Below are 14348 nucleotides of genomic sequence, written 5' to 3'. Positions count from 1 at the left end.
GAGCTACCAGGTGAATGTTGTTGTGAATTGCCCAATGCCAAATTTTTTGTGCTAGAAGGCAAAGTTGTCATGAGTGGGTTCCTCCTTGTTTGTTTAAGTAGTACATTGTTGCCATATTGTCTGTTCTGATAAGAATGTGTTTGTGAACAAGAAGAGGTTGAAAAGCTCTTAGTGCTAGGGACACTGCTAGCAGTTCTAAGTGATTTATATGAAGTTGTTTTTGTTTGGTGTCCCATTGTCCCTGAATGTTGTGATTGTGGAGATGTGCTCCCCATCCAATCATTGATGCATCTGTTGTAAGAATGGCGTGAGGCACAGGGTCTTGAAATGGCCGCCCTTTGTATAAATTTGTGGAATTCTACGACTGAAGTGATGTCTGTTTGGCGGTCTATCAACACTAGATCTTGAAGATGACCATGTGCCTGTGACCATAGTTTTGCAAGGCACTGTTGTAAGGGCTGCATGTTTAATCTTGCGTTTGGGACAATGGCGATGAATGATGCCATCATGCCCAACAGTTTCATGACAAATTTGACTGTGTAATGTTGGTTTGGCTGGATTTTTGGCAATATGCTGTGGAACGATTGTACCCGTCTTGGACTTGGGCTTGCAAGTGCTCTTTGGGTGTTTAATGTGGCTCCTAAATACTGCTGAATTTGCGCTGGTTGCAGGTGCGATTTTTGGTAGTTTATTGAGAACCCTAGTGTGTGTCGGGTGTTTATTACGTAACGTGTATGATGTTGGCACTGTGTTTGAGTGTTGGCTTTTATTAGCCAGTCATCGAGATATGGAAAGACATGTATATGTTGTCTCCTAATGTATGCTGCTACTACGGCAATGCATTTTGTAAATACTCTGGGAGCTGTTGTTATCCAGAAAGTTAACACTTTGAACTGGTAATGTTTTCATGTATTACAAACCTGAGATTTTCTGTGAGCTGGATGGATGGGTATGTGAAAATATGCATCTTTTAGATTCAGTTTTGCCATAAAATCTTGCTGTTGTAGCAGTGGGACTACATCCTGTAGTGTTACCATGTGAAAGTGTTCTGATCGGATGTAGAGATTGAGAGTCCTGAGATCTAGTATTGGTCTCAATGTTTTGTCCTTTTTGGGAATGAGGAAATACAGGAAGTAAACCCCTGTCCCTTTCTGATGATGTGGCACAAGTTCTATGGCTTGTTTGAGTAATAGTGGCTGTACCTCTGTTTGCAACATTGAAATGTGTTGAGATGGGAGTCTGTGCGTTTTTGGGGTAATATCTGGAGGAGTTTGTGTGAACTCTATGCAGTAACCATGTTGGATAATGGAGAACACCCAATTGTCTGTTGTGATGGGTAACCAGTGGGTCTGGAACTTTTGCAGTCTTCCTGTCACTGTTTGATATGAGTGGGTTGCTTTGAGGGCTGGTATTTTCCTCTAGATCTGGGAAGTTGTCCTCTGTAGGTTCCCCGAAACCCCCCTCTCTGGTATAGCTCTGGAGCTAGATGACTTAGATGGTTGGGGTCTAAAGCCTTCCCTATATTGAGGCTTTCGAAATGAGCCTCTGTATTGGGTTGAATAAAGTGCCCCCATAGCTTTGGCAGTGTTGGCGTCTTTTTTCATTTGGTCAATGGCTGTATAAACCTGTGTGCCGAATAGCTGTTGCTCGTTAAAAGGCATGTTAGGACAGCCTGCTGGATTTCAGGTTTAAATCCTGATGGCCTAAGCCATGCGTGTCGCCTAATGGTGACAGCCGTATTGATAGTTCTTGCGGCTGTGTCTGCGGAGTCTAACGCTGACCTGATTTGGTTGTTTGTGATTGCTTGTCCCTCTTATACGATCTGCTGGGCTCTCTTCTGTTGGTCCTTGGGGAGATGCTGGATAGTGGCTTATATTTATTTTCTACCCTTGGAGTTACAGCTCTTGCTTTAACTGGTTCCTGGAAGATTTGATGTGCATGTTTAAACATGCCAGGAAGCATGGGTATACTCTGGTATGTGGCGTGAGTTGAGGACAATGTGTTAAGAAGTCATCCTCAAGAGGTTCTGTGTGCACAGCTACGTTGTGAAATCCCGCTGCCCTGGATAGAACCTGTGTATATGAGGTGCTATCCTCAGGGGGTGATGGGTTTGATGGCTAGCACTCTGGACTATTATCTGAAACTGGATCATCATAGAGGTCCCATGGATCAGTGTCATCTTGTTGTGACTGTACAGAGTGTGATGGAGACTGTGCAGTGGGGGTAGCAGGCGTGGAGACAGTTAGGTGAGGAGGAGACTGATTAGGTGAAAACTGAGGACGCAGCGATTATTCTCTTGGTTTTGGCACTTTAGCCGGTGGCTGATCAGTGTCCAAACGTCCATGAACGGCCAGTTTCCTCTTTGTTCTTAGAGGAGGTGCAGTGAGGATTTTGCCAGTGTCTTTATGGATTTGTATTCTGGCCTGTTTCTCGTCAAAATCCTCCATTTGTGTCAGTTCTTCACCAAATTTATGGCTTTCTTTTAATTGCTTTGAAAGTCCATGCTCCTCGGTGTATGTGACCTTTTTCGGCTCCGAAGCTGGCTTCTTTGGGATCGAAGGGCCTGAAGTACTTGTTGGCCTCTGCTCCGAGAGTGACTTCCGGGGCTTCGACTCGATGGGTCGGTGCCTTATAATTTCAGAGCCTGTGCCTCGGCTCAAGTCCGAAGGCTTTGTTGTTGGTGTGGCCTTTCTCGGTGCCAAAGATGTGGCTTTGTCACCAGTAGTTTTCTTACGGGTGGAGCCATGGCCTTCTGGCAGTGGCGTCCCCGAGGCCTTGTATTTGGGCTTGGATTGGGTCGGGGCAAGCGTACTCACGTGCTGGCCCACTGTTCTTGTTCGGTTGATGTCACGCTCGTGTTCGGAATCGGACCCCCGAGCGGAGACGGCAGTGTGGATCATCTCCTCCTCTTCTGCGTCGAGGCGTTCGGTGCTTCTGGATGCCATCTCTAACCTTCGCGCTCCTCTGTCTCTTTTTGAGCAGAAGGATCTACAGGCCTCGCAAGTATCCTGTAGGTGATCCGAAGATAAACACAGGTTACAAACCAGATGTTGGTCCGTATAGGGATACTTGGCGTGGCACCAAGGGCAGAATCTAAACGGGGTCCGGTCCATGAGGCTTCTACGATACTTTTGGTCGGGCCGACCAGGCCCAAGTTGGGCGCGGGTGCCCCGAAGGGCAAGTAGAGATCGGTATCCATCGTCACCGAGGTGTCGATGATAGATGATACTCGATTGAAAACAATACAGACTAATTTAGAGCGTTTGTAATATTTTTCCGACTCGAACAACCAGAGTGAAAAGAAACACGTCCGAACCCGATGGAGGAAAGAAAACAATCTAAGATGGAGTCGATGCCCATGCGCAATGGAGCCAAAAAGGAGGAGTCACTCGGTCCTGTGACTCGAAAAGACTTCTTTGAAGAAAAACAACTTGTAACACTCCGAACCCAACACTAGATGGCAGGACCTGTGCATAGCATGTATATCTGCAGCTACACATGCCATCAAACACAGTTACACATATTTGCACAACGAAATTCAAATCTAGATATATATACATATAATCCAATTTAATAAGTTTAAATACACAGGGATATGCAGTACATTGCTGTTTTAGTATAGTGGCTATGTAGTAAAGTGAGAACTCTTAAGTAGCTTTCTGAAGTTAAGATAGTTATCCGTGGATATTATATTTGGGGGGTAATGAGTTCCACTGTTTGACCACTTGAACAGAGAACAATGTATCACCTATTGTCTCTTTCATCCATGGGGTTTTGAGGCGAGGTGCCAATTTTGAGCGGAGGTTCCTTTGTTGAATGTATTTGGTGATTTTATTTCTGATGAAAAGCGGTCCTGTTCCTTGTAGGTGATACAAAGCAGCTTAAAAGGCAGATCTTCTGGCAAATGATAACCAATGAGGGCCCTCAAGGCGGAGGAGATGAGGGCTTGTGACGTTACATATAGGACTAGTCTGCTAGCAGAGCTCTGAATCTGCTGTAGTCTTTTCACTGTAGATAGAGATGATCCATGATAGAGGCCATTGGCGTAATCCAGTTTAGATAGTCCAAGAGATAGCAGCCTGCGCCTTGTGTGGACATCCTAGGTGGGGGAAGATGCTTTGCAGGGTTTTCATGGGGATGAAGCGGATCTTGTTAATTTTTTCCACTTGGGCGTTCATTGTTAACTTGGAGTCCATAGTAATTCCAAGGTTTCTTACTTCCTTAGAAGTGTTCATTCAATAATGGGTAAGGTTCCCACCCAACATAATAAAATTCAGTTTTGGACAAAACAAAAAAAACAACAACAAAAAAACCACAGCTGCAAGCAGTGTTTTCCCCATATGGGACCCCAAGATAAACATAGAATTCTCACAATGTGCTTTCCATATTTGAAATGGTTCCCTCCATAGATGACTGTGCCACTTTGGGCAGAGTATTTGCTGCAATTTATACTACCATGCATGGTACACGGACACTTGTGAATCTTCCGAAAGTGTTAAAACAAACACATAATGAACACAGGGCAGACCCCGTCCTAGATTTGGTGATGAACCTAATGGGCAGCTTTGCCACAGTCTTCTCAATTATTTTAAGCAATCGTAAAGGGAAAGCAGCAGCATTGGCAGTATGGCAGTGGCTCCAGGTGTTCTTCAAATAGATCAGGAACGCCAGCCGCCGAAGATTATTGCCGAGACTTATACTAGTATATATGTCGGGATAGTCTGGGGGCCTGACCAAGTAAGCCACAGTTTCAAGCCAATTCCGGTAAGGAAAATACCAGGCAAGTACAAGAGGGTTCATAAAAACACTGGGATAAACAAAAACAGTAATAAAGATAAAGTAAAACAAAGAGGAGAATCTCCACATTCGGAGACCCGAGATACAATCTTAGAATTTGGTACAATAAAACTTCCTGACAGATATCAGTATATTGATACATGCCCTTCTCGTTTCTTACAGGGCTCATCTGACAAGCAGCATGAGAGGTGGGCAGTCGGAGAACCAAAACAAGTATGTGAAACTAAAACAAGTATAAGAAACCGAAAAAGGACTCAACCCTCCCCGGAAGTCACTATAAAAAAAGGAAGAAAAACTTCCACAACACTAACCTCAATTTTAAAAGAAGGTTGCATCACTTTTGGCTAAAAACATTACTGAAGAACAAGACATGGGCAGTGACTATGCTAGACAGCGCAGCAGAGGTCACAAACTTTTGCCAGAATATTCAAGAGCTTTCTAAGGTGACGGCAACAAACAACTCCCTTGAAGTCGAAATAGCAGACAGGCCCATCTCTACACCTGACAGGGTTTACAAATGAAAACATTTAATTGAGGGGGGGACAGTCAGCGCACCATTAAGGTAATCTTCTGGGGAAGATAAACACTAAGCTATGACATTCTTATGGCAGAAAAATATATTTGCCACCGGAGTCTCTCTCAGTGCTCCCACAAGTGGAAGATATAATTTTCCCTTCTGTCTAAGACTTTGGTCCAGATCCAGTAAAAGAAGCCTATGTCGCAGACTGGGCTGTGGCGCAGGCTCCAGCAGTGTATGGCAACCACGTGGGTTGGAATAAGAACTCTCCATACCTATCAAGTTATACTAATAGAGCCCACTCCATGTTATACCAATAGGGCCCAATCCAAAAAACAATCTCAATATCCAACACCACATGAGGCCAAAGCCCCAGTGAGGGAAAGTCTCTCACAACTAGAGTACCAGGGAATAACTGAACCCTGTGTATCTTATATGAATAACCCTTTGATAAGAAAAAACACATTCATATATAATAGTCTTAGATTAGAGACACTTAAACAGTCCCACATACATTTGCCATTCAAAATTCACATAGCACAGCACTTATTAACAATATAGTGCACATAAAATACAAAACAACCATTTTTTTCTGCCAAAATCTAGTGCCTGTGGAGTCTGCCACCACAGTTCCTAGAGACGTGTGCTCAACTACAACCACCAAACATCAAGCAACTGCAATCTCAGCTAGGTTTCTTTAATTTCGGCAGAACTTGCATAACAGATTATGCACAACGCATCAAGCCACTTTATGACTTAATACGTCCTGAGCTCTCAACCCAACACTGGACACGACAACATACACAAATTCACAGATCATAACGACTGTCTTCTTGAAGCAAAACATCTACACACGTCTAAACAAAAACAAACTTGGTAATCTGGGTCAACCCAGGTGCCACTGGTTTCACATATGTCAAATTCAATGAAAGGGATAATACCCATAGTGTACAAATCACATAAAATGCCGAAATATGTTTTGCACCTACATAAACACAGTGGTCCTGATATTGTTTGCTAGTGATATTGATATTTTTTTAACCCAAAACTACAGACACACAAATTTCTCCAGTACAAACTTGAATAACCCATGCCTATAAATGTCATGCCTCTTTACCAATACAGTTCAGCCCAATCAGATGTAGGTACTAAACAACAATAATCCACTGCTTACGAAGCCATTTGTGGAGTTATGAGGCCTGGTGAATTCCACCCTCAACAGTCCCTAGGGGATTGCACAGCACAACTTGCAGAGCTGAAAGCTTCGATTTTGGTACTGAACATATGGATCCAGAATTACCAACACTTATGTGTGAATCGTACTATTGTTTCCAGTCCTTTAAAAAACACTTATACTACTGGTGCCTTAATGGTTTCAGAGCTTCAAAAGGAAAAACCATAAAACACAAATTCTTGCGGGGGAAGGTGGCAGGTCTCACAAATAAACTGCCACAGGCTCAAGTTATACCTATATTGGGCCACCAAAGTGTTGGAAAACACGTTGTAGGAATCTCATTGGCTGATAAAACGGCCAAGACCACAGTTGCTAAGGCTTCTGTTGATCTGATAATCTCATGAGGATGGATGATATTTTGGCTTTTGTGAATGCCTCAGATGATGGCAAGCGCTTACCAAAAGCATAACTTACCAAATATTCCTGCCCAACATTTTGCTTTGTTACAAAACCAGGTGTGGGTGATCATGATATACCCATCCAAGATTGTAGGCTAAATTGGATTAGATCAGCACATGAAGGTGTTGCTTCTGCCTATGCTGGTGTGGAGGCTACCATCTCTCTACTACAAAAACACCATTGGGGGCCTGGTCTATGCAAGCAGACCAAGCAGCATTTCCTTAGCTGCACATTTGTCAACAATTTAAAGGTTCCACCATCTACGCCCACCGCAGACACCCCCCTTAACATCAAACAATCCTTTGCAGTGTGTGTACCTCAATCATTGCGGTTCCTTAAATTCAGATAGAATATACAAATACTTTCTAACTGCTGTAGATTCTTGCTCCAGATTCCTATGGGTGTGGCCACAACAATCCGCTGACGCTTGAGCGGTTATTAAAGATTTGCTTGTCTTCATCAGAAAATATGCAGTCGCAGTATTCCATTAGGACCAGGGCCCTGCTTTGGCCTCCAGGGCATGAATTGACGTCATGGGAACGATAGATGTTGGGGTGCATTATTCTGCTCCATACAATCCCGATGAAAAGTTGGTAGTGGAGAGTAAAAATGGGACTTCAAGCAATCGTACATTACCCTACGTCGAGTGGCGCAGAGAAGGCAAATCCTAAACGTCCATGTCGACTTCAGACTGGACTTGAGAGGTCAATCTGCGCTGCCAGTAGAGTTGCAGGAGTCAGCTGATCAGATACCAGCACCGAAGGTGTAAATCCCAAAGGGCTGTGCACTGGCACTGAAACAGCTTCATCAACAGAAGGCAGAGGGGTAACCGAAGTGGAAGGCGAACCTGCCGGCGTGGACACAGTCAAGATGTCTTGCATCTCCTTGGGGCACACAGGCACTCCAGGGGAACATGATATCCCAAAAATAGCATGATGGTGGTGGTAGAATTCATGCATCTGGGTCATAGTCGCCGCAGCCCCAGGAAAGGGAGGAAACGCCTGGCAGACTCAGGCCTGGAATGGTGAGAGACAGAATGCAGTCAAGTCTGCAACTTTCACAAATTCAACTGCTTACCTTGACTCATGGCATCGAAGGAAGATGACATCTACGAGAATAACTCCTTGACCAGGCCCTAGAAGGAGACTGACCGACTTGAACACTGGGACGCCTCTGACATCAGCACAGCTAAAAGCTTCATACTGCACTCCCGCAGAGCCTTCGGCTGAAGACACTGACAGGCGCAGCACTCTTCGGGGTTGTGGTGCTCTTCCAGCCACCACATACAGAGTGGGGGTCTGTAGCTGATATTGGTCATCCACAGGATTCTTAGGGCTTAAAGCCTGAAGACATGGACAGTAAAGGCACACTGTTCTGTGAACAAAAACTTTGAAAAAGGCCCAACCAATCACCACCAAACCCTAACACCCTGCCACCCCTCACCGTCACATCCGGCGGACGATGCTGGTACAGAGTCGCGTAACACCCGCTTCCAACATGCAGACATACTATGGGGGGAAAAAGATTCTGGATCCATGCTCACACCTGGGGAATAGTCTAAAGTAAGAAATCAGATTGTTTGATTAGTTCTATGCAGAATTCGTGATGGATTATATCCAGGTTCAAATTGTTAGTCATTATGCTTCTCCACTCCTGGAGAAACCCTTTGATTCTGCCCCCACTGGTGTTGTGCAGGACGCTTTTGATGTGGTACTCATTTGTTTGATGTTCCAGTGCCCAGGGGAGGAAGAAATATGCACGAAATAAGTTGTACTGTGATGCTGCTTTAAAGATGCCAGCAGCAAAGTCAAAAGGCATATTTTAATGTAGTGACTAGGATAAACCATTAGAACTTGAAAGTCTAGAAATTTACAGCTACCTCAATTTGTTTCACATATTCCGTCCTTAAGAGGGATGCACCTCTAAGGCACAATAAAACAGCACCTTGTTCATCCTGTAGAAGCACTAGCGGTTACACCATGTCCTAAGGTGGACATTTTGAACTGGGATACGTAATCAAAAACGGTCCCATCTGTGTCAGACAATCAAGGTTGTACACAGCCCCATAAAAATTAAAAAAAAATAAACACCTGGGGGAGTTTATTCTGCTTCTTAGAGTGAGGCAAGACATGAGGTGAAGCCACAAGCCTGACAATTCTGAAATCGGCAAGGCTGACAATTCTTAATTACCTACTGGAAACAAACTCAAAGGAGAAGTACCCCATTCCGAGAGAAATGCATGCCTCGCCATGTCCCAATGGAATAACTGGGGACATTCTACCTTATGGGATTAGCAGAGCTGATGCAAGACAATTCCACCACTGTGCCCATCAAGTATGTGGCAAGTAAATTCTGGTGCTTAAGAAGCGTACCATAAGCCCAAAGCTAACCATCTGTCTTTTGAGGACCTGCAAAAATAAATATTTGTTTGAATACACGGTTTAGTCTTAAAAAATGTCTTCAACTCCCTTGGAACTTACATTCTTTATCAGCAGACTTGTTCTAACAGGCCCACAGTATTTCAACGGACTCAGGGGCTAGAACATTGGGAGGGGGAGGAAGCGAGAAAGAGGTTTGAAGTATAGAAAACGGGAAAATAAATGCTTATCTGGTCGTCTGGTACAGCAGAGTAAACAGTAAAACACTGGGTAACAGTGTTGGCTTCTATTATCTGCAAGGAGGTTGAGGAATTAAATGAAGAGAAAGGAGAGGGGTGAGAATAAGAAAAGGAACGGAGACTAGGTATGAAGGTACCACAAGGGAAAAAGAAAGATTCAGAGAATGCTAGATTTTCAGAGCTCTAAAAAATTGTAAAGGTAGGTTTTTAGCCAGTTGTGAAAAAGGCAGAAACTCTTCTTGGCCCTCCATCACATCAGTAAACCAATGCCAATTTGCAGTGGATGCTCCTGAGAAGAACTGCAGGACGGCTAAATATGCCTGATTTTTTATATTCTAGTATTATGATTTCCTTTATTCCTTAGGTTTTTATAACCTTCTGATATTCTTAATACATGGCTTAATATTCAAGCTGTGAGACGAATGGCTCTGAAGATTACACAAGCCAATTAAATTTTAGTCAGATTTCAAGTGGGAGCCAGAGCAGTTTTGTAAGGATTGAGGTGACGACTTATTTCTCAGTCCCCAAAGATTATCTAGCAGTGGCACCGATTGTGCAGATTGTGACACTTGCTGAAATGTCACAGTAACAAAGGGAGAGGGTTTTTACTTCAACCATTAGGTGGAAAACAGTACATATTTTCTTACAATACAACAAGGGGACTAAGGCATGTTGAAAGGCTTATTAGGACAAGGGCTTGGATATAGAAAGGGAGAGGATGCCTTATACACTCTTGGGTGAAAAAGCTTAAAAAATGTAATGCCATTAAATTCGGAGCTCTCTAGAGCCTGCAGTCTTTGGGACATTATTTTGAGGACTCTTGTTGTTCCAGCAAGAACAAAAAGAAAAACCCATGCAGACGAACAACAGCTAAAGGTATACTCAGTGATTAGCTAATGACTAGCACAAGCACAGTACAATCAAAAACAAAATAAGACAAACAGAATACAACAATTCTTATGATAATGTCACCAAGTGGCCTTCTTGGCTTGTCTCTTGAAACTGCAGTTTTAGAAAATATTCAGAAGGTCCTAATATAATGTTAAAGTTAAAAGGCAGCATGCCAGTACATGATTGCTGTTTAAACCAAATGTACTTACAACCAAAGGCTTTGGACATTCTTAAAATAAACCCAGAGTTTGTTCTGATCGTAAGATAAACCCAGTCCAATGTTATATTAAGTTTAGGCTAATGAAAGTTGTATTTCCCTAGCAGCTGTCCCATTCTGGGATAATAAAACCACCCAAAACAGTGGCCAAGTACTAAGTAACTTAATAGTAATGGACTTTATACTCCCACCCACCACAATGGTTTCAATATTACAGCCTTGTCACTCTACTGTCTATAATCCCTTCAGTGAAACCGATACCCTTAAACCACACAATCCTCAAATTCTGAGTTTTAAAAAATTATCTGTTACAACTACCACCTTTTGGTTGGCAAACCTTACATGTAAAGATGCACTTTTTCGGTACAGTGAAGACCATGAAACAATTACCTGCTCTAATGTCAGCTGTTTCGAAATGGTATCGTTTTCCAGTTTTTTAATTTTCTTCATCAGCTTGTTGACTTGAAACTCCTGCTCTTGTTCTAAATGCTGCTCAAGTTCAGCCTTCTCGTGCTGTAACTAAATAAATTGTCAAGAGTACACGGAGAAAGAGGAATGAGTCTAGGTCAGATCAGGGTAGATAAACACTGATAACGAGGTGAAAAGTGGAACACTAAAATACACTGATTTTGGATTGAAATGTCTGCATCCAGTTATTCAAAAACTGTATGTGCCTTATAAATGTAAAAATACAAATACTGAAATGTGTTAATGAAAACAGTAGTACTAGAAAACAAACAAAAATACTGTAAGTAGTACTTCATTTTTATATACTGCAGCTGGGACAGGACACTGATGGCAATAAAATTCACTCAATGCATATTTTCAAAGGAATAGAATAAAATATGCTTGGCAAAAGAAACTAGGTGATGCTTGCAGCAGCATCTTTGAGGCAACCCATAATGACAACGTATTTTCAAATGATCTGCGCTTTTCGCAACATTACCATTCTGTTTAGAAAGTAAACCAAGGGAGTGGTCTTGCCTTGTATGTTTTAAACGTTGAACTGACTGAAGAGCAATAAGCTTGATACACTAACCTTTTATAGACTTATTTGAAAAGGAAAAGTTGGAAATGAAAATGTCACTTACCCAGTGTACATCTGTTCGTGGCATTAATCGCTGCAGATTCACATGCTGTGCATAGTCCGCCGTCTGGTGTTGGGTCGGAGTGTTACAAGTTGTTTTTCTTCGAAGAAGTCTTTTCGAGTCACGAGACCGAGGGACTCCTCCTCCTTTGTTTCCATTGCGCATGGGCGTCGACTCCATCTTAGATTGTTTTCCCCGCAGAGGGTGAGGTAGGAGTTGTGTATGTTAGTAATAGTGCCCATGCAATGGAATGAATAAGTATGTACAAAATAAAGTTTAAGTAATATATTTACAAATGTACAAATGTTGAAGATTACTTCCAAACGGCTACAGGCTCCCGGGGAGGCGGGTGGGCGCATGTGAATCTGCAGCGACTAATGCCACGAACAGATGTACACTGGGTAAGTGACATTTTCAGTTCGGTGGCATGTGTAGCTGCAGATACACATGCTGTGCATAGACTAGTAAGCAGTTATCTCCCCAAAAGCGGTGGCTCAGCCTGCAGGAGTGGAAGTAGTTTGAAATAAAGTTCTTAGTACGGCTTGACCTACTGTGGCTTGTTGTGCGGATAGCACGTCTACACAGTAGTGCTTAGTAAATGTGTGAGGCGTAGACCATGTGGCTGCCTTACATATTTCGTTCATTGGAATATTTCCTAGGAAGGCCATGGTAGCACCTTTCTTTCTGGTTGAGTGTGCCTTTGGAGTAATGGGCAGCTCTCTCTTTGCTTTAAGGTAGCAGGTTTGGATACACTTAACTATTCATCTGGCTATACCCTGTTTTGATATTGGGTTTCCTGTATGAGGTTTTTGAAATGCAATAAACAGTTGTTTTGTTTTCCTAATTAGTTTTGTTCTGTCAATGTAGTACATTAGTGCTCTTCTGATGTCTAATGTATGTAGTGCCCTTTCAGCTACTGAGTCTGGCTGTGGAAAGAACACTGGTAGTTCTACTGTTTGATTTAAGTGGAACGGTGAAATAACTTTTGGTAAAAATTTAGGATTAGTTCTTAGAACTACCTTATTTTTGTGTATTTGAATAAAAGGTTCCTGTATAGTAAACGCTTGAATTTCGCTTACTCTTCTTAGAGATGTAATGGCAACGAGAAATGCAACCTTCCACGTTAAGAATTGCATTTCGCAAGAATGCATGGGTTCGAAAGGTGGACCCATGAGTCTTGTTAAGACGATGTTGAGGTTCCATGAAGGAACAGGTGGTGTTCTTGGTGGTATAATTCTTTTTAGGCCTTCCATAAACGCCTTAATGACAGGTATCCTAAATAGTGAAGTTGAATGGGTAATCTGCAGGTATGCAGAAATTGCAGCGAGGTGTATCTTTATGGAAGAGAAGGCCAGATTTGATTTCTGCAAATGTAGTAAGTATCCTACTACATCCTTTGGAGATGCATGTAATGGTTGAACTTGATTACTATGGCAGTAGCAAACAAACCTTTTCCATTTACTTGCATAGCAGTGTCTAGTGGATGGCCTTCTAGCCTGTTTTATGACCTCCATACATTCTTGGGTGAGGTTTAAATGTCCGAATTCTAGGATTTCAGGAGCCAGATTGCTAGATTCAGCGATGCTGGGTTTGGATGCCTGATCTGTTGTTTGTGTTGTGTTAGCAGATCTGGCCTGTTGGGTAGCTTGACATGGGGTACTACTGACATGTCTAGTAGTGTTGTATACCAGGGTTGTCTTGCCCATGTTGGTGCTATTAGTATGAGTTTGAGTTTGTTTTGACTCAATTTGTTTACTAGATATGGAAGGAGAGGGAGAGGGGGAGGGGGAAAAGCGTATGCAAATATCCCTGACCAATTCATCCATAGAGCATTGCCTTGAGACTGCCTGTGTGGGTACCTGGATGCGAAGTTTTGGCATTTTGCGTTCTCCTTTGTTGCAAATAGGTCTATTTGAGGTGTTCCCCAAATGTGGAAGTAAGTGTTTAGAATTTGGGGGTGAATCTCCCATTCGTGGACTTGTTGGTGATCTCGAGAGAGGTTGTCTGCTAGTTGATTCTGGATCCCTGGAATAAACTGTGCTATTAGGCGAATGTGGTTGTGAATTGCCCATTGCCATATCTTTTGTGCCAGGAGGCACTGCTGTGTCGAGTGTGTTCCCCCCTGTTTGTTTAGATAATACATTGTTGTCATGTTGTCTGTTTTGACAAGAATGTATTTGTGGGTTATGATGGGTTGAAATGCTTTCAACGCTAGGAATACTGCTAACAATTCGAGGTGATTTATATGCAGCTTCGTTTGATGTACGTCCCATTGTCCTTGGATGCTGTGTTGATTGAGGTGTGCTCCCCACCCTGTCATGGAAGCATCTGTTGTTATTACGTATTGTGGCACTGGGTCTTGGAAAGGCCGCCCTTTGTTTAAATTTATACTGTTCCACCATAGAAGCGAGATGTATGTTTGGCGGTTTATCAACACCAGATCTAGAAGGTGACCCTGTGCCTGTGACCATTGCGATGCTAGGCACTGTTGTAAGGGCCTCATGTGCAGTCTTGCGTTTGGGACAATGGCTATGCATGAAGACATCATGCCTAGGAGTTTTAATACCATCTTTGTATGTATTTTTTGT

At 42.9% G+C, this 14348-nt stretch overlaps 1 protein-coding gene across 2 annotated transcripts in view; it reads right to left on the bottom strand.

The window, feature by feature from the left end:
• CCDC6 (coiled-coil domain containing 6) overlaps positions 1-14348 on the bottom strand; it is a 350130-nt gene that overhangs the window by 266446 nt on the left and 69336 nt on the right. The window contains exon 3 of one of the 2 annotated variants that reach the window (XM_069240961.1): positions 11063-11191. The exons of the other annotated variant lie outside the window; for it this stretch is intronic. Within the exon in view, the coding sequence (XP_069097062.1) occupies positions 11063-11191 (129 nt within the window). The remainder of the gene's footprint in view (positions 1-11062; positions 11192-14348) is intronic. 2 annotated transcript variants of the gene reach the window in all.

The sequence above is a fragment of the Pleurodeles waltl genome, chromosome 6 (genome assembly GCF_031143425.1).
Source record: "Pleurodeles waltl isolate 20211129_DDA chromosome 6, aPleWal1.hap1.20221129, whole genome shotgun sequence".
In the NCBI taxonomy this organism is placed as follows: Eukaryota; Metazoa; Chordata; class Amphibia; order Caudata; family Salamandridae; genus Pleurodeles; species Pleurodeles waltl.
The sequence above is the reverse complement of the archived record's forward strand: the minus strand, read 5'-3'. Positions and strand labels throughout refer to the sequence as shown.